This window comes from Procambarus clarkii, chromosome 52 (assembly GCF_040958095.1).
Source record: "Procambarus clarkii isolate CNS0578487 chromosome 52, FALCON_Pclarkii_2.0, whole genome shotgun sequence".
NCBI classification, from domain to species: domain Eukaryota; kingdom Metazoa; phylum Arthropoda; class Malacostraca; order Decapoda; family Cambaridae; genus Procambarus; species Procambarus clarkii.
In genome coordinates, this window is record NC_091201.1 from 23922556 (window position 1) to 23946898 (window position 24343).

The 24343-nt window shown below is 46.1% G+C and overlaps 1 protein-coding gene across 1 annotated transcript in view; it reads right to left on the reverse strand.

The window, feature by feature from the left end:
* The window catches only part of LOC123763648 (sushi, von Willebrand factor type A, EGF and pentraxin domain-containing protein 1), an 89441-nt gene that overhangs the window by 20741 nt on the left and 44357 nt on the right, over positions 1-24343 (reverse strand). The window contains exons 3-12 of the mRNA XM_069304341.1: positions 17831-17933; positions 13636-13730; positions 10459-10488; positions 7012-7096; positions 5043-5234; positions 4497-4673; positions 3755-3928; positions 2158-2331; positions 1361-1543; positions 644-817 (exon numbers count right to left, since the gene is read on the reverse strand). Coding sequence (XP_069160442.1) covers positions 644-817; positions 1361-1543; positions 2158-2331; positions 3755-3928; positions 4497-4673; positions 5043-5234; positions 7012-7096; positions 10459-10488; positions 13636-13730; positions 17831-17933 — 1387 coding nt within the window. The remainder of the gene's footprint in view (positions 1-643; positions 818-1360; positions 1544-2157; positions 2332-3754; positions 3929-4496; positions 4674-5042; positions 5235-7011; positions 7097-10458; positions 10489-13635; positions 13731-17830; positions 17934-24343) is intronic.

The window sequence follows — 24343 nt, forward strand, 5'->3', positions numbered from 1 at the left end:
ATGTCTTACACAACTGCCTGAGTCTTACACAACTGCCTGTGCCTCACACAACTGGCTGTACACAGACTTATCTAAATACAGCTCAACCTATTTCTAGCATTTGAGTTTTTATCGGTAATAAAGTAATTGTAATACTGTATAACATGACTATATAAAGACATTTTCATATAACAGATATGGCTATAATTCTCCTGGCATGTGTTGTATCAGGAAGATTCTCTCATTCTAATCTTCAGTGGTATAGTTTTATATAATCTTATGTTTGATCAAATTTATATATATTCTCTCTACAAGCACACACACACACACATTTGTGTATGTGTGTGTGTGTGTGTGTGTACTCACCTATATGTACTCACCTATATGTGCTTGCAGGATCGAGCATTGACTCTTGGATCCCGCCTAAAACGTGTGTGTGTGTGTGTGTGTGTGTGTTATAAAAATCATATAACTCAAATGGTTTTAAAACTATATGCAATTAAAACTAATAAATTCCGATACTATTAATGGAAAGAAAATGCCAACACTTTTGCCTCTCTCTCACTGTGACACGCTCTTTCTCTCTCTCTCTCACACACACAAGAGCCTGAAGACAACTACTCATACCCTTGAGAGCAAGGAGGAAGGTGAGAGGTGAACGTACCGACCCGACACCAGGGGATCCGGCCCGTCCAGTTGCCGAAGTGACACTTGGTGGTCGGGGGGCCCATGAGGCGGTAGCCGTCCTTGCAGCGGTACCTCGCCCGCATCCCGTGTCCGGTCCGGGGCGCTATCACCATTCCGTGGCGAGGACGACCCGGCAGCTTCTTGCACCGAGCTGTTCAAACAACGGTCGATTAACTATTTAGCACTTTGCCAAAATTTCCCGGAAAGAACCGCACTAGGTAAATAACTAATTGAAAAGTAGAAGGAAGAATTAAGAGTGGAGTTCGGTCAGGAGTCGTCACTCGTAGCCGCCAGCTCACACCACGCACGAACACCCACTTGCAGAGACGAGGTCTTTGAGCTCACGCTTCCGGATGACACGCAGATTTGCTCAAATAAACAATGAGAGTATGAAAAAGGTGCAGAAAAGGGCAAACAAATGGATACCCGAGGGTGAGGGGGGTACACAAGGGCTGGGGCGAGGGTGAGGGGGGGCACACAAGGGCTGGGGCGAGGGTGAGGGGGGCACACAAGGACTGGGGCGAGGGTGAGGGGGGGGGCACACAAGGGCTGGGGCGAGGGTGAGGGGGGGCACACAAGGGCTGGGGCGAGGGTGAGGGGGGCACACAAGGACTGAGGGCGGCAGGACAAGGAGAACACCACACCAGGAGACACCTGGATGGCAGGTAAGACGGTAGGGAGGACCTTGACTCACCTGGCTGGCAGTGTGGGTAGTGGGTCCACGTGCCATTATAACAGGTGGAAGGGACCGACTTGAAGGTGGGCTCGAAGAAGTCGTCGCACACCACCCTGATGATGCTGCCGTGGGGCACCTGGGAGCCCGCCCGCGTGTCGTTGGTGAGGCTGCCATTGTCGATGGTCGGCACGATGCAGGGAGCTGCACAACACCGGACAATGTGTTACCACCGTGTAATTGTACAGTTCTCAAAACTAGTAATAATCAGCAGGCAAATGGAAACAATAATTGCGTCTCATTGAATCCTTAACACATTCTTAGCCAAAAAACACGCGATCAGTGGGCAAATAATGATGCATAAATGCCCAATAAGGCATTCTCAAACTTGAAACACACATTATAGTGGCACTTTAATTTTGAAATTAATTAGTTTGCAAATCCCCATTAACATATTACAACACACTAATATATAGGAAACAATATGTGATCAAATTGATAAATTGTTAATGACTCATCATGCGCTCGCCTTGTCAAGACATTTCATGTGTGTCACACTCATAACTATCATGACTGGTCATAACTTTGTCACAGTCATGTGCCAAAACTGTTAATTTCTCGAATGAAGCATTTAGATGCATCAACAATTCCCAGACAATGTTCACCACACACGCCAGCAAGTCCTAGACAATGTCACCTTCACCTATCAACAAGTCCCATGCAATGTTCACCAACAAGTCTAGACTAGACAGTAAGTCCCAGACAATGTTCACCATACACATAAGAGAGATCATTGAGGAAAGAGGCGCATCACCGACCTAGACACTTGGGGAGCGGATGTGACCAGGTGCCATTCTTCTGACACTCTGTGCTACGGTAACCTTCATATTTCATGCCATCATTGCAGTTGAACTTGACGACGGCGCCGAAGTTACTCCGAGAGCCTTCCAGCCAGCCATTATACAGCTCACCGGGGGACCCGCAGTCGATCTCTGCCCAGAAACATTGGTTAGTTGCAGGCGATGAGTCACAATAACGTGGCTAAAGTATGTTGACCAGACCACACACTAGAAGGTGAAGGGACGACGACGTTTCGGTCCGTCCTGGACCATTCTCAAGTCGATTGTTTAATGCGATCCGTTCCTTCACCTTCTAGTGTGTGGTCTGGTCAACATTGGTTAGTTGCTCTTGCCCAGCACGAGCACAGTCCTTCACAGCACCGCCTGTCACACCATATACCACACTTGACACCACACACCCTAACATTCACCACAAATCACATTATACACCACGCATTACACCATATTGGCCTTCATGTAACCGTCTGGCATTCTGTACCCGACTTCACGCTTGTTCCAGTTTTGACCAGGTTACACACCATTTCAAACAAATTAAGTTGCAAACATTTTCAGTTATGAATCACATCAAAGAGTGGTCCAGGCACAAGAATTACATATCAACATAAGAATATCAAGAATGTCAAGGTGGGATAGCAGCATAAAAAATCAAGAATTAGAACAGTAACATTCGACAATTTAAGATGTGTGATATTAAGAGAAAACATAAGAGTACGGAATACAAATCAGATGAAAAGCTGTGAGCGCAAAAGTGGATAAAGCACAAGATTGAGGAGCGTGCTCACTGAGATGGTTGGTTAATGCTGCACGACTGAATGGTGGTACAGTGATGAAGAGTGTGTGCTGTGAGGGGTATGAGGAGAGTGCATGTGAGGATGTGAGGAGTATAGGCACATAGAGGTAGAGGGAATAGGGACAGACAAGGTGAGGTGGACAACACACGCGGCAAATGATAATACTCGCTGAAAGGAGAGAAAGGAAAGGAAAGGAAAGGAGAGAAAGGGAAGGGAAGCAGCTGCTAAGGAGAGAATTAACATATTTGTAGTCCCCGAGACAGTGTACACCTGGTCTTAAGTAGCAGTAGTCACACTGCGTACCTGGTAGTCTTTCTTTACCCATAATGCTCTATACATAATGCTCGCAAAAATGAATAGTGAAGGGCAAGTTTTGTCATACACGTAACTTTCAACTTGATGTAGGAGTTCCTATCAACGAGGTGAGAGTTAATAAAGCCATCAAAATAGGTTACTGACCAACCTGCAAGAATATTTTAGTCCTGAACATAAACTCCCAAGAAATGGGGTACACCATACGGTATATATATATCCCAATTTTCACAATGTTTTTCCCCATATATCCCCAGACAGATAACTTCCCATCCCATGAAAGTGAGAAACGGAACAATGATAATCTTAAGTTACAAGCTGTCCTGAAACGTCGAAACATGCAATAAAAAACCCTGCTCCCTTCCTGTCACTTTAAAATATCCATATTTCCCATTACCAATAAAATGTCAAATGTTTACCAGAGTGTGAAGAGTGAGCTCATTGGGACGCACCTTTACAGCGAGGCATGGTGCCGCTCCACTGGGTGTCCGGCCCACAGCGCCGGGTGGAGGGACCCACGATCATGTAGCCGTACTTGCAGTCGTAGGAGACCACCGCGTTGTAGAACACGGAGTTGTAGGTGGCCTTCCCGTTGTCAGGGTCGTCTGGGATGTTGCACTGGATGGCTGCGGCGAGGACATGCTACATCAGGACTAGTCAGCCATTGGGGGGGTTAACTCACGGGTTATCTGGTCTTGTCTTTATAACTTTAGATAAACACACGGATTTCATCGTCGTCTGAATGAAGACGATTTCCGTCTTTGTTCTTGATACTTTTTAAATAAGAAATTGCTCACATACGTCTAAGAAACGTGTGTTACCCCAGACTTTGGGACAACCCGTCCCTCACAAATTACGTCGCCTTTCGCTCGTATTCACTACAGCCAAAAATGGACGTAATGTGGGAATGAAAAATAATTGAAAATAATATTTTTTATGTCATTTAGGTTAGGAGGGCAAGAAGTTCTCCCAAGGTTTCAAAACGCCATGAAAATCGTTACTTGAAAGTTTCCTCTTCTAACCTAACCGAGTAAGCCACAGGACTCAAAACAGAAAACGGGACAGTACGTCACTTTCGTGAGCCGATTTCATTTCAAATTACGTCCATTTTTGGCTTGAGTGCGCGTACGAGTGAAAAGCAACGTAATTTGTAGGAGGACGGGTTGACCCACACGAGGGTTCCAGGAGACCTACGTTTACAGGTGGGCAGGTCGCGAGGGTTCCAGGAGCCGTCATGCTGGCAGTAATAGTTGGTGCGTCCCTCCATGCGGAAGCCCGGCCGGCAGTGGTACACCACTCGACACGAGAAGGAGTAGCAGCTGCCCTCCTTGAACCCGTTGAGGATCTCCCCCGGGTCCCCGCACTCCTTAGCTGCCCAGACATAATTATATATAAGTACACATTCTGGTAAATAAGTGGCAGGTCTTAAAGCTAACGCAATATATGTGGTGAATTTTAATTTGTCAGAAGAAACTCAATTTTGAACCAAAACAATAAAAATATAGCTAGTGACAGGTATATAATGGATAAAATGTTCAGTTAATTACTATAATTATGTTAGGTGGTGATAATGGTAAATTATAGGGACGTAGTTGTATTTCTAGAGAATATAGTGCTAGGCGAGGCAGTAGCATGAATGGTGTCCACATGACTGTCATGCTTCCTCACCGTCACACTCATTCCTTACGAGTGAGACGCCAGGCATGAGAGTAACATGAGGCGTGAGGGAGCAGTACTCACGAACACACTCTATCTCCGGGCCAAACCACTGCATGGTGTTGTTGTAGAGGAAACACTTGGCCACATCGAAGCCCCGCGTGGTGTAGCCCTCGTAGCAGGTGTACTTAAGGGTGTGGTTGACCTCAAACCTCGTCCTGGTCTCCACACCGTCGTGACGGGCGTGGGGGATGATGGGCGGGCTGGTGCAGTATACTGTGGGAGAGATGGCTGCTATAATATACCTTGGGGGAGTATACAGTATGTATACTGCCTGTAACGAACAATTCAGTACCCCGCCTGTAACGAACGCTACAATACCCCGCCTGTAATGAACGCTACAGTACCCCGCCAGTAACGAACAATACAGTACCCCCGCCTGTAACGAACAATACAGTACCCCGCCAGTAACGAGCAATACAGCACCCCGCCAGTAACGAACAATACAGTACCCCCGCCTGTAACGAACAATACAGTACCCCCGCCTGTAACGAACAATACAGCACCCCGTGCGTACGAGACGACCGAGTCATCATACTACATGGCAACTCTCCGAAAATCTGAATTATTCCCCTCAAAATTATTCTAATTATAGAAATTGGTTCTTACAAATTTATGCAACCAAATTACACTGCAAGAGAAGAACTAATCCAATTTATGTTAATGTGTCCCCAACAATAACAGCAGCGAGCCACGGCAATATTAATTAAGCTTCGGCCATAATCTGGTAACAATTTTGGCGCCAAGGCTGTGAGCCCGTCTTCTCTCCTAATGCGTCGCGCGGGCTTTTTTTTTAACGGATTCGACATTTCTTTAAAAAATACGACATATTAATACAAATTATGGCAATGTAATATTGACTTTTTTGTGAATCGGCTTCGATAGGAAGTTAAGGTTAAGTTTAATTAAGGTTAAGTGAATTAAGGTTAAAGTTCGTGCGTTTTTGGTTGGGGAAAAAGTTGTATTTTTTTTCAGAGTGGAACTGGAGAAGAGGCTGATATATGACGGCTCCTTGAATATGTGTCACCCTCATCCTCCCAGCCTGTGTCTCATCCTCCCAGCCTGTGTCTCACCCTCCCAGCCTGCGTCTCACCCTCCCAGCCTGCGTCTCACCCTCCCAGCCTGTGTCTCACCCTCCCAGCCTGTGTCTCATCCTCCCAGCCTGTGTCTCACCCTCCCAGCCTGTGTCTCATCCTCCCAGCCTGTGTCTCACCCTCCCAGCCTGTGTCTCATCCTCCCAGCCTGTGTCTCACCCTCCCAGCCTGTGTCTCATCCTCCCAGCCTGTGTCTCACCCTCCCAGCCTGTGTCTCATCCTCCCAGCCTGTGTCTCACCCTCCCAGCCTGTGTCTCATCCTCCCAGCCTGTGTCTCACCCTCCCAGCCTGCGTCTCACAGTTCTTGCCTGTGGCTCGCCCTCCCAGCTCTCCCCGTAGGTCACGTGACCCCAGGTCGCCTGTTGATTGGTTACAGCCTTGCACTTTCCACCAATCACATCCGTTTCTACGCATCCGGGGCTTTCGGCGTCGTCGCCCTAAGCGGGAACCTGGCTCCGGCGCCGCCGACTCTGCCACCATAATTGGCAACAAACATATGGCGCCCGGGTCATATTCCTTAAAATTAAAAATATTTAATTTTTAATTCATTAAAATTAAAATTACAACACACTGTGCGTGCAACTCTTATACTTTCTTTGGTTAAAATGCCTAAAATATATATATATATATATATATATATATATATATATATATATATATATATATATATATATATATATATATATATATATTGGTGATTTTGTCTAAGTGCGAGGCATTATTTTGTCTAATACACATTACGAGGGAAGCAGAGAAGAGGTAGAGGAGGGGGGTAAAGGTGAGAAGGTTGGGAGGGAGGGGCAGAGAGAGAGGGAGAAGGTAGGTATTAGGGGCGGGGTGAAAGGTAGGGAGATGAGAGAAGGTAGGGAAGGTGAGAGGTAGCTAGAGTGGGTACTCACAGTTCTCACGGCACTCTGGCGGGGCGGAGGACCAAGAGCCGTCACCCTGGCACTGTCTCGTCTCCTCTCCTATGAGGTGGTAGCCCTGCTGGGAGGAGCTCTTGTTAGTTCTCACATGGTTACTCTATGAGGGGAGGGGTGAGGACACGCACCATGAGGGGAGGGGTGAGGACACGCACCATGAGGGGAGGGGTGAGGACACGCACCATGAGGGGAGGGGTGAGGACACGCACCATGAGGGGAGGGGTGAGGACACGCACCATGAGGGGAGGGGTGAGGACACGCACCATGAGGGGAGGGGTGAGGACACGCACCATGAGGGGAGGGGTGAGGACACGCACCATGAGGGGAGGGGTGAGGACACGCACCATGAGTAAATACAATAACGGAACGTAACTAATACCGATAAGTTGATAATTATCTTAAATTATCTTGGGTTGCCAGGTGAGTATGTGTCTTATGGTGAGGTTCAACAGGATAATGGTGCCTTATATGAATCATGGTGAGGTTCAACAGGATAATGGTGTCTTATATGAATCATGGTGAGGTTCAACATGATAATGGTGCCTTATATGAATCATGGTGAGGTTCAACAGGATAATGGTGTCTTATATGAATCATGGTGAGGTTCAACAGGATAATGGTGCCTTATATGAATCATGGTGAGGTTCAACAAGATAATGGTGCCATGTGTATGTCTCTCACTGTGAGACACAGAAGATACCGGTGCCATAAGTGTCACATGGTGATAGATAGAGAAGTGGCACTTTTAATCAGATATACAAATTTGAGGCATTTTTTGTTTGAATTAACATTTCCTATCATATAACATGGGACGAGAGCTGGAATAATAGGACAACAGCAATTCTGATCTACTATTATGATAGTGAAGATCCTAGTCATGAGTGATTTAAACCACCCATAAATTGAATTGGGAAATGAGAAATCTACATGGAAATAAAGCCTGCGTTGAGAACTAAGCTACCTGAAGCGATAGTGAGAAACTTTTAGATACAATTGGACAGAGACAATTAAGTTCAGAGAAGGTGATGCTCAATGAAGATGCTGATCTCAGCATCACACATAATGAGAGAGATATAGGGGGAAGGGGGGGGGGGGAATAATCTAGCAAACAGCACCAGGTGCCAGTAACCACAACCTGCTAACGTTAGAATATCAAATCAAATGTTTATGCAGGTAAAAGTACATACATACAAGGTGAGTTACAAACATAATGTTGGATGTCTAGCCAGAGCTAGTACATACTGTGCCTAAAGCCACTGATACGCACAGCGTTTCGGGTAATACAGAGAAGAGTTGAGAGCTAAGAAAGAAGAGGGGGTCAGGCAGAACAGGAACTTGCTTTATCAAGAGAGGACAATGACAGTTATAAAGGCGTGCAAATCCGACCAGGATGTGATGAAATACATGAGAGATAAAGTGTTCACGTACAGAAGGGGAGATATACATTCCACAAACAATTAAACGAAAACCATAAGGAGAAGAATTTGGTAAAAATGCATGAAAAACCAATCAGAAGAGAATACAGAAAGAAGCAGGACAATAATGAACGAGTATGTAACATAAGAAGAGCAGCAGAGAAACACTACGAATTTGAATTGAACTATCAGGGAGAAAGCGCCAAGCCATTACGACTATATAGCACTTGGAAGGGATCAGGATAAGGATATGGGAGGATACTTGGATACTTAGCTTCCACAGCTAAGGTTCACTCAAGATCACTTCACAACCACAAAAGTAAAAGAACTAACTTTCAGTTGGCGAAACCAACCCGAGAATTATGTGAAGGGTTAAATGAAAGATTCCAAGATGTCTTTAAAGTGGAACAGAAGCTCGCAGCTGACATGAAATGGAGAATAGTTCATCTGAAGACAGAGTAACAAGGGAGCAGACGAAGGCCTCTTGACGAAAGCAAGGCTGTGGGACCTGTCAAAATCTCGCGATAGATACCAAAAGAAGCGTTTAAGGTCCCGTGCCATCCACATGCAATTATCTCCCAAACATCACTGGAAACTAATGGTAACAAACAGCTGGAAGTTGGCTCATACCATACCAATATACAGAAGTAGAAGAGGCAGGAACCACTCAACAAGAGACCGTTGACTATAACAAGCACTGTATACAACGTGCTAGAGACAATTATAAGAGAATAACGTAATATTTAGGAAGAATGAACTTGATAAGAAAGCGCTAACATTGGTCCAGAGAAGGGATGTCATGCCCCACAAACCCATTGCAGTTCAGTGCTGGAATGACATACCAGACAGGAGAGGGAAGGGAGGAATGACTGCGTATTATCAGACTGTCAGCAAGCATGTAACTGTCTCACATACGAGGCTCCTGTACAAACAAAATAACCAGGCCAGAGTAACTGACAGTACTAAATGGAAGTGGGAAAAACTCCCTATAATATTAGAAATTACAGTAATAATAATGGAGGAAATAATTAGAATGGGGGAATGATATTAGTGCGCTTCCACAATAATTCATGGTAAGATCCATGCTTTTCCTGACATATATATAAAACTAGATGGGTTACCCGGCGGTGCCCGGGTCTGCCCTCATGAACCGTCCTCCACACATGCTCTCCACTCTCATTTTCTCTCGCATTAAGCTTAAACATTTGTACACCTTCCACCTTCACTTCCTGCCCACACATGCCTCTGTTTCCCCCGGGGGCGTGAGGCACATTCCGCCCTGTGATGAGGAGGGGATGAGGGACGAAGAGGGGGGTGAATGGGGGACGATGAGGGAGCAAAGGGGGGACGATGAGAGGGAAAAGGGAAGATGATGAGGGAGGGAAGAGGAAAGTTCCAATTAACCTAACCAGAAGCCTCCTAACCCAAGCCACCCACCTAACCTAACCTTCAGGTGCAAAGCAAACGTGGATATGTGAGAGTCTCTACTCTTCACAGTTGCTGGAAATGTGTCCGTACGGCGGGGTGTATAGTAGTGTATAACAGTGTATAGCAGTGTATAGCAGCGGGCGAGGGATGGGTCGCCCCACACACACACACACACGCTACAGTATAGTGAAACTTATAGTTGATATATTCAAAACTAAGTAATACTATACACAATAAACCTTGTTAAGTTTGCAACTTAAATATTTTTTAACATTGAGGTGCATTGCTTATTATAGGTGCAATTGGTATGTTAATTAATGGGATGTATTCGTGAGATATATATATATATATATATATATATATATATATATATATATATATATATATATATATATATATATATATATATATATATATATTAGGGTCAAGTTTATAATATAAAGTACAGAGCAAACTAAGTAACCAAATTGTTTAGTATTCAAATGAGGTGAAAGACGAGACTTGCATATCATGCTGTAGTCATGCAGCTGTAGTGGTGGTGTTTATACAGTGGAGCTGGCATAGTGTGTAAGGCGCTTACCGTTACAGCACGCCCCGCTGTACTCTGTAGCTGCAATGGCATGGGGGGAAAAAAAGGATATCAGCTTCCACGTAGAGTAAACTAAGAGATTTGAAGCCTGCCACTACTTGATCCCCACTGTTGTGGTGGTGGATGATACTGATCTCATTATAGAAGTCTCTATAGAGACAACACCTGTCTATAGAGGTGACATGAGAGGCAACACCTCTCATGTCTGGATCATGAGCACTTCGGGTATAAGCAGTGGATTATTTAGCTCTTCATAACCAGTCTTGTCCATGCAAGACAAAATAAAAATGTCTTTTTGGCGAGTACGGTCTTGTTTATAGACAAATAGATTTAATATCAAACAAGAGTCCACTGGGATACTCATACATGTCAAATCAAGCAAGAAAGTATGAGGTGTGAGGCGAGATAACTATCACTCATAACCTACAACCACGTACTATAACTTCTTGGTGCTGTCCCAAGCCTCGTAGCTCAACCCCACTTCTTGCAGGATTACATATTTGTTACAACATCTTAAAGCTGCTCGGTACAGGGACGACCTCGCTTCGTCCAGGTCTGTGCTCGATCCCCGATGGTGCTAGTGGTGAGGATGGTGAGGATGTTATGAGAGAACACAGGATAGTGAGGATGGTGCTCATATTCACTCTCACACAGAAGAGTGATGATGGTGCTCATGTTCACTCTCACACAAAACAGTGAAGATGGTGCTCATATTCAGTGCCACACACAACAGTGAAGGAGGTCAACATTCCCTGCCACACAGGCCAGAGGACCATACACAAGGGGCTATAGTTATAGCCAGGAACCGTCACATCACTGTCAGGACACTACAGCCTGCTGCATCACACAATAAATATCTTATAATTCACACAATTTTAATTCGGCTTTCTACTGTTCAGTGCCACCCAGGATGGGGGATGATTCATGTGTAAGACAGGCACGTTTAGAATACATTTTTTGGAAGTATTTCAATATACCAAAATTCAGTGAAATAGCTACAGTGTTCACGGTACAGTATCCTAGAAGGTCTTTAAATCTTTTAAAGGTTCACATTTAATATTATTGTGTTCAAGTGAATGTTTTAACGGTTCGTTATACAGTTTTCAGACTGAATATTCTGACTCGGCTTCAGTAACTTTTCAGGTGTCTATAGAACCAAGTCGTTTTCTGGCAATGAACACTCCCGGGTTCGATCACTGTGTCGACCATACAAGTAGTTATCAAAAGATGACACCAAGCCGGGGAGACTATGTAGCAGAACCATCAGTGTCGCGGGATATCCAAAAGTTGCGGGCGATATCGAAGGTATCGTATACACTAAGTATTCTTACCGAGGGACAAATAACCACGAGGGATATTAAGAAAGCAAGATAAGTCGTCCTGAAAATCGAGACATTCCACAAGGAGGTGCACGGCCGTAAGGGGGACAATGTTGTTCGGACAATAAGGAGCAGGGCGGCGCTCCTGTACGTGCCCGTGAGTAAAGCGTATATGGCCAATACCCTAACCTAGCCAGAGTCGCTTCCCACCGTCGATTTATTATGGTGATAGGAGGGGGGGGGGCTACCTTTAAGAGTGTGCAGCTTGTTACCTGTAACACCAGACCAACAACCCTGCCAACGGTCGCAGATCGAGGAATGAATAACCGAGTAGAAATGTGAATAAGGAATGCCTTTATGGGGAGATGGGACAAGTGCGGACAGCCTCCCTAGTGGCAGTGTCCGCACGGTCGTGTAAGGTAACACCAACATGGCTGGCAACCCAGGAAAACTCAACTGTCTTAAACCTTCTGGAGATAAGAAAGAGCCAATATTGGATTTCGACTACCACAGAATACATAGGGTTAAATGACTCCAGAGCCACGAGAGCACTACGAGACAACCACAATGATAAAGGAACGAGGGCACTGGAATATGTGGGTGCAAAGATAAATGTTCAAGGAAAAGACGTTTTATAACAATGCTGAGACGAAACCCAGTAAGGCTCAGAGTGTCAAGAGTACGAAGGGTGGAGGGGAGAGGCAGAGGAGAAGGCAGGGCAGCCATAATCATGTTTAGACAGCACGAGAGAGAGAGGTGCAAATAATGGAGTGTGCATCTATTAGCTCCTGAGGAAGTACGGGGAAGTACTTTCACCCTCTGGATGAAAGGTTGTCCTTTCATCCAGAGGGGATGAAAGGACCACCTTTCATCCCCTCTGGAAGGCGCCCGAGGGATGTAAGGAGGTGTGTGACTCGAGTGTGTCGGAAATGACACCGGGGGAAGTGCAGTGGTGGGTGGAGGCGCTGCGGCCTGGAGCATCAAGGGCAGACGACACACAGATGAAGCAGGTTAAGAGTAGTGTTGTACCACATAACACTGTGAGGAGACACGCATCAATACTTACAGGCCACATAGCTAAGGCCATACAGGTGGGAGGCTACTGACACCTGTACCCACCTGCTGACACATGTTCCCACCTGCTGACACATGTACCCACCTGCTGACACATGTTCCCACCTGCTGACACATGTTCCCACCTGCTGACACCTGTACCCACCTGCTGACACATGTTCCCACCTGCTGACACATGTTCCCACCTGCTGACACATGTTCCCACCTGCTGACACCTGTACCCACCTGCTGACACATGTTCCCACCTGCTGACACATGTTCCCACCTGCTGACACCTGTACCCACCTGCTGACACATGTTCCCACCTGCTGACACATGTTCCCACCTGCTGACACATGTTCCCACCTGCTGACCCCTACCCTGCCAGTACCCACCTGCTGACCCCTACCTTGTCAGTACCCACCTGCTGACACCTACCCTACCAGTACCCACCTGCTGACACCTACCTTGCCAGTACCCACCTGCTGACACCTACCCTACCAGTACCCACCTGCTGACCCCTACCTTGCCAGTACCCACCTGCTGACACCTACCCTGCCAGTACCCACCTGCTGACACCTACCCTGCCAGTACCCACCTGCTGACACCTACCTTGCCAGTACCCACCTGCTGACACCTACCTTGCCAGTACCCACCTACTGACCCCTACCCTACCAGTACCCACCTGCTGACACCTACCCTGCCAGTACCCACCTACTGACCCCTACCCTACCAGTACCCACCTGCTGACACCTACCCTGCCAGTACCCACCTGCTGACACCTACCAGTACCCACCTTCTGACACTTGTACTTGGCCTGGGCGCCGACACGCTTCCCGTTGAACTCGACGAAGCCGAAGAGCGGGTTCTCCAGGTCCGGACACTCCTTGTCTGCAAGTGCCAGAGAACATGTCAGTGTTAGTGTCCTCACCTGCCACTATACTGAGTCACCACGATAGTACACACCCAGTGTCACACAGTTATGATGATGGTACACACATACAGTGTCACACAGTTATGATGATGGTACACACATACAGTGTCACACAGTTATGATGATGGTACACACATACAGTGTCACATAACCATCAAGCGAGGTCATTACACTGTGTGTCACTATACTGAGGGTCACTACACACAGCCACACACTACACAGCACCACCATACACAGCCACACTCTACACAGCACCACCACACACAGCCACACACTACTACACAGCACCACCATACACAGCCACACTCTACACAACACCACCACACACAGCCACACACTACACATCACCACCACACACTACACAGCACCACCACACACAGCCACACACTACACATCACCACCACACACTACACAGCACCACCACACACAGCCACACACTACACATCACCACCACACACTACACAGCACCACATCACACAGCCACACACTACACAGCACCACCACACACAGCCACACACTACACAACACCACATCACAAAACCACCACACCCGCCACCATCTGTCTTCTACTCTTAAGTTTCTCAGATAATGATTCTTACTTTAGAGAGTTAACTTGCGCGCGCGCGCGCGTGTGTGTGTGTGTGTGTAGCCGTCTGGCGGAGCTCCGTGAAAAATAGCACCCGGGTATTGCTCCCGCTAATTTGTTAAGGAAGAAATATGACTGCAATAGTGTTCATTGACGGCGGTGAGTCCCTTTGTCTTGACGGCCTTAAGGAGGTTCAGGGAGCCTGTCTGCTGACACTCTGCTCACACTAGGCACAGGTACTGGCAGGGTAGGGGTCAGCAGGTGGGTACTGGCAGGGTAGTGGTCAGCAGGTGGGTACTGGCAAGGTAGTGGTCAGCAGGTGGGTACTGGCAGGGTAGGGGTCAGCAGGTGGGTACTGGCAGGGTAGTGGTCAGCAGATGGGTACTGGTAGGTGTCAGCAGGTGGGTACTGGTAGGTGTCAGCAGGTGGGTACTGGTAGGTGTCAGCAGGTGGGTACTGGTAGGTGTCAGCAGGTGGGTACTGGTAGGTGTCAGCAGGTGGGTACTGGTAGGGGTCAGCAGGTGGGTACTGGCAGGGTAGGTGTCAGCAGGTGGGTACTGGTAGGTGTCAGCAGGTGGGTACTGGCCTAGACAACGGCTGCATCACTAACATAATTCACTCAAACATTAATGCACAAACACAAGCTCATTATAAAAATACGAGGTTCAAAAATATACATCAAGACTGGTACCCGAGCAGAGTGCCTTGAGCTACGAGGAAAGGCTGACGGAATTGAACTTGAGTCTACCTGAGCACCAATAACCCTATTACACCACACCGCACAACCACACACCCCACTACACCACACCACCACACACCCCACTGCACCATACACCCTATTACACCACACCGCACAACCACACACCCCACTACACCACACCACCACACACCCCACTGCACCATACACCCTACTACACCCTACCACACAACCACACACCCCACTACACCTCACCACACACCCCACTACACCTCACCACACTCTGGGAGAACATGGTGGAGTGTACTTCAAGATATCACAGCAACATGTTAATTACAAGATGGCTGGAGGCGAGAGAAGTTTGTGAAGTCTGTTATCGTGAGCCGTACACACAAGGACCCCCCCCCCCCGCCTTCTTCCCCACTCCACTACCATCATTTTTATTATATGTATACATACAATATATATATATATATATATATATATATATATATATATATATATATATATACATATATATATATATATATATATATATATATATATATCAGGCGGCCAGCCAGCCATACAGCTACTCAGCCAGCAATCCTGTAAGCAAGCAAGTCAGCTAACCATCCAACTAACCAGCCAACCATTTAGCCTGCCAAATTGCTGAGCACTTAGGAGTAATAATTGCTGTATGTGATGAATTAAGACAGGTATAAGATGAGCCCCGCTAACTACAGACTTCATCAAAGGGTTTCATGTCGTTACATCATTCTCAGACTGTCAATGTCCCCTAAAGATAGATGGTTCTATCAGGCATTTTCCGATCAAGGCTGGACAGTAACTAATAGATATTTAAAGAATTTAACTCATGTTAACATTGACCACGCTCTTGACAGTGATTGTTTAGACGAGTCCGACTTTAACATTTTGGACTCGTGCATGGAGTCTGACCTGGGCAGAGAGTGTGAGTCTGACCTGGGCAGAGAGTGTGAGTCTGACCTGGGCAGAGAGTGTGAGTCTGACCTGGGCAGAGAGTCTGAGTCTGACCTGGGCAGAGAGTGTGAGTCTGACCTGGGCAGAGAGTGTGAGTCTGACCTGGGCAGAGAGTGTGAGTCTGACCTGGGCAGAGAGTGTGAGTCTGACCTGGGCAGAGAGTCTGAGTCTGACCTGGGCAGAGAGTCTGAGTCTGACCTGGGCAGAGAGTGTGAGTCTGACCTGGGCAGAGAGTCTGAGTCTGACCTGGGCAGAGTGTGAGTCTGACCTGGGCAGAGTGTGAGTCTGACCTGGGCAGAGTGTGAGTCTGACCTGGGCAGAGTGTGAGTCTGACCTGGGCAGAGTCTGAGTCTGACCTGGGCAGAGTGTGAGTCTGACCTGGGCAGAGTGTGAGTCTGACCTGGGCAGAGTGTGAGTCTGACCTGGGCAGAGTGTGAGTCTGACCTGGGCAGAGTGTGAGTCTGACCTGGGCAGAGTGTGAGTCTGACCTGACAGATCAGGGAGCTGCGCCCTCTGTTAATCAATAATGTGTCAGCTCTCCAAATATACACTATGTACAATGTCATCAGATTGTTGTCCCGCGAATGTTTCACTGGCGCGTCATTATATTCTATAATTATTTTAACATCCCCTTGATTTGTGTTTTTTTTTTTGGTGCTCTCTTTTTCGAAGTATGATGGGCTTTATAATTGTGTTTATATGTTATACTGAATATAACAATTGGGTGTGCATTATTGTATAATATTTGTGTTTCCATATAATATGTGACATGGGTAATTCCACAATGATTTAATTTGGTCTTGTATAGAATCTTTGCATCTTTAGGATATTAATTGTGATTTTGATTTAGTCCTTAATGTCCAATGTAGAATGTTATCAAATCTTATTTTGTCTCATTATTATGTAAGCTGTCTTTTGTATTTTTTCTTTACGTGTGTGTTCTGGTTAAATAATTAACGTTATGTTAGTTTCTTGTAATGTTACCGTGTGTTCAGAATAAGTCCGTTCTTAATATTAATCCAATTTTCTATATTTTAGATATGATGAATTCTAATGAGTGTTCGATTCGTCGTGGATTTTATTTGATAAGTAAATATTTTAATTAAACAAGATGTTTATATTGACAGTGGGGGAGGAAGTGGGGGGGGGGGTGATTGAAGAGGGAGATATATGGGTGGGGATAGGGAGGTTGGGTGGGGGGGGGGGGGGAGACCGAGATGGGGGAATATCTGGAGATGGGGGAGGGTGGCGTCTGGAGATGGGGGAGGGTGGCGTCTGGAAATGGGGAGGGTGGATATGACCTAGGTAATGAGACACGCTGGACATGACTGGGTCACCCCATATTGTATATATCTGTATATTATAATGTCTGTCTGTCTGTCTGTAGGAGGTGGGAGGACATGCAGGTACTTCCGGCGACCCTTGTCTGGTTCTTAACAGTAATTGCTGTTGGGAGAGGGAGAGGGAGAGAGAGAGAGAGAGAGAGAGAGAGAGAGAGAGAGAGAGAGAGAGAGAGAGAGAGAGAGAGAGAGAGAGAGAGAGAGAGAGAGAGAGAGAGAGAGAGAGAGAGAGAGAGAGAGAGAGAGAGAGAGAGAGAGAGAGAGAGAGAGAGAGAGAGAGAGAGAGAGAGAGAGAGAGAGAGAGAGAGAGAAGAGAGAAGAGAGAGAGAGAGAGAGAGAGAGAGAGAGAGAGAGAGAGAGAGAGAGAGAGAGAGAGAGAGAGAGAGAGAGAGAGAGAGAGAGAGGCAGCAAGAAACACAGTGTGTTTGATGAATACAAACATCACATACTGACCTGGATTGACACAGGAAAGGCCACAGACCCCGTCACAGAGACACACCTTCCGCTTGCTTAGACAGTCGCGGTCATTGTTACATTTCCGCAAGCAGGTCCGTCCCTGGGGGGAAGAAAGTACCACACCACATCATTAGACAACTTGACCTGCTAATCATACACAACCTATACCAACCGTTCGTCCCATAATAGTCCTCCCCAGTGAAATAATTACCTGCGAACCTCAACATTTTGTAGAGTTGCGAAAATGTTAATAAAGCAACGGGTTCTTCCTCCAAGTGAGCAGAACCAGGGTTGAACAAGGAGTTACGCGAGTACTTAAGAACCAGGTGGCAGATTCACGAAGCAGTTACGCAAGTACTTACGAACGTGTACATCTTTTTCTCAATCTTTGGCGGCTTTGTTTACAATTATTAGACAGTTTATGAGCTCCGAAGCACCAGGAAGATGTTTATAACAATAACAACAGTTGATTGGGCAAGTTTTCATGCTTGTAAACTGTTTAATAAATGTAAACAAAGCCGCCAAAGATTGAGAATAGATGTACACGTTCGTAAGTACTTGCGTAACTGCTTCGTGAATCTGGTCCCAGTACAGCTTCTCTCCATCTTTGGCGGCTTTGTTTAGAGTTATTAAACGATTTACGCGCATCAAAATTGCCCAGTTAATTGGAATTATTGTTTATAAACAGCCTCCTGGTGAAAGTATCTACCCCCTCCCCCCCTCCCTCCAGAACGCCTCCCTTTGTCAATCAGTCTCTAAAGTAATTGGTGTAATCCGCCAGTGTAATTGTGTAACGCACAACAATAATTGTGTAATACACAAGGGTGATACAATAAACTAATTGGTGTAATTCGCAAATTTTATATGCCGATTAGTTCCTGGATTCATGTGTTCTCTATGTCAAGTTATGTAGTCATATGTTGCCATGATATGTAGTCATATGTTGCCATGATATGTAGTCATATGTTGCCACTGATATGTAGTCATATGTTGCCACGATATGTAGTCATATGTTGCCATGATATGTAGTCATATGTTGCCATGATATGTAGTCATATGTTGCCATGATATGTAGTCGTATTTTGCCACGATATGTAGTCATATGTTGCCATGATATGTAGTCATATGTTGCCATGATATGTAGTCATATGTTGCCATGATATGTAGTCATATGTTGCCATGATATGTAGTCATATGTTGCCATGATATGTAGTCATATGTTGCCATGATATGTAGTCATATGTTGCCATGATATGTAGTCATATTTTGCCATGATATGTAGTCATATGTTGCCATGAAATGTAGTCATGTTGCCATGATATGTAGTCATATTTTGCCATGATATGTAGTCATATGTTGCCATGATATGTAGTCATATTTTGCCATGATATGTAGTCATATGTTGCCATGAAATGTAGTCATGTTGCCATGATATGTAGTCATATTTTGCCATGATATGTAGTCACATATTGCCATAGTATATAGTCATATGTTGTCAAGTTACATAGTCATAAGTTGACAAGTTATGTGGCCATAAGTTGCAAAGTTATGCAGTCATATGTTGCCAAGTTGTGTGGCGAGCTGTTGCCAAGTTGTGTGGCTGAGCTGTTGCCAAGTTGTGTGGTGAGCTGTTGCCAAGTTGTGTGGCGAGCTGTTGCCAAGTTGTGTGGTGAGCTGTTGCCAAGTTGTGTGGCGAGCTGCTGCCAAGTTGTGTGGTGAGCTGTTGCCAAGTTGTGTGGCGAGCTGTTGCCAAGTTGTGTGGTGAGCTGTTGCCAAGTTGTGTGGTGAGCTGTTGCCAAGTTGTGTGGTGAGCTGTTGCCAAGTTGTGTGGCGAGCTGTTGCCAAGTTGTGTGGTGAGCTGTTGCCAAGTTGTGTGGTGAGCTGTTGCCAAGTTGTGTGGTGAGCTGTTGCCAAGTTGTGTGGTGAGCTGTTGCCAAGTTGTGTGGTGAGCTGTTGCCAAGTTGTGTGGTGAGCTGTTGCCAAGTTGTGTGGTGAGCTGTTGCCAAGTTGTGTGGTGAGCTGTTGCCAAGTTGTGTGGTGAGCTGTTGCCAAGTTGTGTGGTGAGCTGTTGCCAAGTTGTGTGGCGAGCTGTTGCCAAGTTTTGAGTGTTCTACTGCAGCTAAATCTAGAATTCATTCACACTCTCCGTGGCCTTGAGGCCCAGGGGGGGGGGGGGGCGAGGGCTCAGCCACACCTGCCCAGGCTCAATTAAACCTAAGTAATGAGAGATAAACCCGAACTGAGTCGCGCGCGCGCGCGCGCGTGCGTGTGTGTGTGTGTGTGTGTGTGTGTGTGTGTGTGTGTGTGTGTGTGTGTGTGTGTGTGTGTGTGTGGAGTTGTTGCCGCTCTTACGGCGTTATCAGAGGGCGCCGTTGTAATTACACGGTGTTAACACCTTGAGGTGGCGTAGTCACACTACACAGTGTTCTGACACACACACACATACACACACACACACACACACACACACACACACACACACACACACACACACACACACACACACACACACACACACACCACATTACTGCCACCCAGCAGTAAATAGGTACCTGGGAGTTAGTCAGCTGTCACGGGCTGCTTCCTGGTGTGTGTGTGTGTGTGGTGTGGAGAAAAAATAGTTAGTAACAGTTGATGTTGATTGACAGTTACGAGGCGGGCGGAAAGAGCAGAGCTCAACCCCCCTGCAAGCACAACTAGGTGAATACACACACACACACACACACACACACACACACACACACACTAGTGAATTGCTAGTGTGATGGTCACTTCACCTGAGCCGTAAACGTAACTGGAAAAACAATCAGATGAACAATGATAATGATGCTTTCTCTCTCTGATTGGCCAATCGAAAAAACACTATAGTGACCTTGGAGCTAAACAGATTAACCGATTGATCTAATCTGTTGCTGTAACGAAGTCATTCGGGGACCGAATAACGACAATTTAATAACAGTAAAAACAATATGAATAAAAGGTTGGATACAAATATATATATACAAACTGGGAGCAAATTACGATATGACTCGATAAAGTACCCCAGCCTGTAGGACGCTAAACTCGTTTACAAATTGTAACTGATTTACGGTGTCAATCACAATGACGGTCATGAAGGATTGTTTGATTAACGTAGAGCACTGATGTAGTTTACGGGCTCACCATAGTCCGTGCTACATGGACACTCCGTCCTGAATAGCTAAATCTTTAACAACAAACAACAAACAACTGTTGTAGTGAGAGTGACGTCACTCTTGTACCACGCACACACAAAATATAAGATATATATATATATATATATATATATATATATATATATATATATATATATATATATATATATATATATATATATATATATATATTTAACGTTGGTACAAAATTCTGCGTTTAAATGTCCCAAGTTGTAAACAAACATTTTGACACGGGTCGTATTTTTAGATCACAAGTTGACCCCAGTTGACCTCTACAGTTAGGTAGGGGTCAACTCCAGTAGCTGGAGGTACGGAGACTCTTTGTGTTTTATATACGTATATATATATATCACTTATACTCAATGACTTCCTCAGGATTCGAACCCAGGCCGCCACGGGGCTGCCCGCGCGCCACCAGCGCTGGTACGGTGACCGCTGCATCCATACACCAGTGGTCAGAGTACCAGTACTCTTGACGGGGGTCACCCGCGCCCACCTCTATTCCAATCCTAAAGGGTCCTATACAGTGTAAGTGATTCTATGATTGGGGACCAATCAAGCTTGCTAATATTATATAGATGTGTGTGTATTCACCTAGTTGTGCTTGCGGGGGTTGAGCTCTGCTCTTTGGTCCCGCCTCTCAACTGTCAATCAACTGGTGTACAGATTCCTGAGCCTATTGGGCTCTATCATATCTACATTTGAAACTGTGTATGGAGTCAGCCTCCACCACATCACTTCCTAGTGCATTCCATTTATTAACTACTCTGACACTGAAAAAAATCTTTCTAACGTCTCTGTGGCTCATCTGGGTACTAAGTTTCCACCTGTGTCCCCTTGTTCGTGTCCCACCCGTGCTGAAGAGTTTGTCTTTGTCCACCCTGTCAATTCCCCCGAGGAATTTTGTAGGTGGTTATCATGTCTCCTCCTTACTGTGTGTGTGTGTGTGTAGAAGATGAGAGACGTGACAAGCACGTCCCAAGGTCATGACCGTACAGGGTAGTCAACGTCAGCAAATCGAGCGCCAAAGAGACGGGGCCGTCACCCTCCGTCAGCAAGGGTGTCAGCGCCTGGGCTGAAGCACTGATCACCAGGTGTGTGTGTGTGTGTGTGTGTGTGTGTGTGTGTGTGTGTGTGTGTGTGTGTGTGTGTGTGTGTGTGTACTCACCTAGTTATGCTTGCGGGGGTTGAGCTCTGGCTCTTTGGTCCCGCCTCTCAACCGTCAATCAACAGGTGTACAGGTTCCTGAGCCTGTGTACTCACCTAATTGTACTCACCTAATTGTGCTTGCGGAGGTTGAGCTCTGGCTCTTTGGTCCCGCCTCTCAACCGTCAATCAACTGGTGTACAGATTCCTGAGCCTATTGGGCTCTATCATATCTACATTTGAAACTGTGAATGGAGTCAGCCTCCACCACATCACTTCCTAATGCATTCCATTTGCTAACTACTCTGACACTGAAAAAGTTCTTTCTAACGTCTCTGTGGCTCATTTGGGTACTCAGCTTCCACCTGTGTCCCCTTGTTCGCGTCCCACCAGTGTTGAAAAGTTCGTCCTTGTTTACCCGGTCGATTCCCCTGAGGATTTTGTAGGTTGTGATCATGTCCCCCCTTACTCTTCTGTCTTCCAGTGTCGTGAGGTGCATTTCCCGCAGCCTTTCCTCATAACTCATGCCTCTTAGTTCTGGGACTAGTCTAGTAGCATACCTTTGGACTTTTTCCAGCTTCGTCTTGTGCTTGACAAGGTACGGGCTCCATGCTGGGGCCGCATACTCCAGGATTGGTCTTACATATGTGGTGTACAAGATTCTGAATGATTCCTTACACAGGTTCCTGAACGCCGTTCTGATGTTAGCCAGCCTCGCATATGCCGCAGACGTTATTCTCTTTATGTGGGCTTCAGGAGACAGGTTTGGTGTGATATCAACTCCTAGATCTTTCTCTCTGTCTGTTTCATTAAGTACTTCATCTCCTATTCTGTATCCTGTGCCTGGCCTCCTGTTTCCACTGCCTAGTTTCATTACTTTGCATTTACTCGGGTTGAACTTCAACAGCCATTTGTTGGACCATTCACTCAGTCTATCCAGGTCATCTTGTAGCCTCCTACTATCATCCTCTGTTTCAATCCTCCTCATAATTTTTGCATCGTCGGCAAACATTGAGAGGAACGAATCTATACCCTCTGGGAGATCATTTACATATACCAGAAACAGTATAGGTCCGAGGACTGACCCCTGCGGGACTCCACTTGTGACGTCTCGCCAATCTGAGACTTCACCCCTCACACAGACTCGTTGTCTCCTGTTGCTTAGGTATTCCTCTATCCACCGGAGTACCTTCCCTCTCACTCCAGCCTGCATCTCCAACTTTCGCACTAGCCTCTTGTGTGGCACTGTATCAAAGGCTTTCTGACAATCCAAAAATATGCAGTCTGCCCACCCTTCTCTTTCTTGCCTTATTTTTGTTGCCTGGTCGTAGAATTCAAGTAACCCTGTGAGGCAGGACCTGCCATCCCTGAACCCATGTTGATGCTGTGTTACAAAGTTCCTTCGCTCCAGATGCTCCACTAGTTTTTTTCGCACAATCTTCTCCATCAGCTTGCATGGTATGCAGGTTAGGGACACTGGCCTGTAGTTCAGTGCCTCCTGTCTATCCCCTTTCTTGTATATCGGGACTACGTTAGCTGCTTTCCAAATATCTGGCAGTTCCCCTGTTGCCAGTGATTTGTTATACACTATGGAGAGTGGTAGGCTCAGTTCTCTTGCTCCTTCCTTTAGAACCCAAGGGGAGATTCCATCTGGGCCTATAGCCTTCGTCACGTCCAACTCTAGTAAACACTTCCTTACTTCCCCACTGGTAATCTCAAACTCTTCCAGTGGTTCCTGGTTAGCTATTCCCTCACTTACCTCTGGAATTTCTCCTTGTTCTAAGGTGAAGACCTCCTGGAATTTCTTATTCAATTCCTCACACACTTCCTTGTCATTTGTAGTGAATCCTTCCGCCCCTATCCTTAATCTCATAACCTGTTCCTTTACTGTTGTTTTTCTCCTAATGTGGCTATGCAACAATTTAGGCTGAGTCTTTGCCTTGCTTGCGATGTCATTTTCGTATTGTCTTTCTGCCTCTCTTCTCATCCTGACATATTCATTCCTGGCATTCTGGTATCTTTCTCTGCTCTCCAGTGTCCTGTTATTCCTATAGTTTCTCCATGCCCTTTTACTTTGCTGCTTAGCTAGCCTACATCTTTGATTAAACCATGGGTTTCTCATCTTCATTTCTCTGTTTTCCTTTTGGACTGGGACAAACTTGTTTGCTGC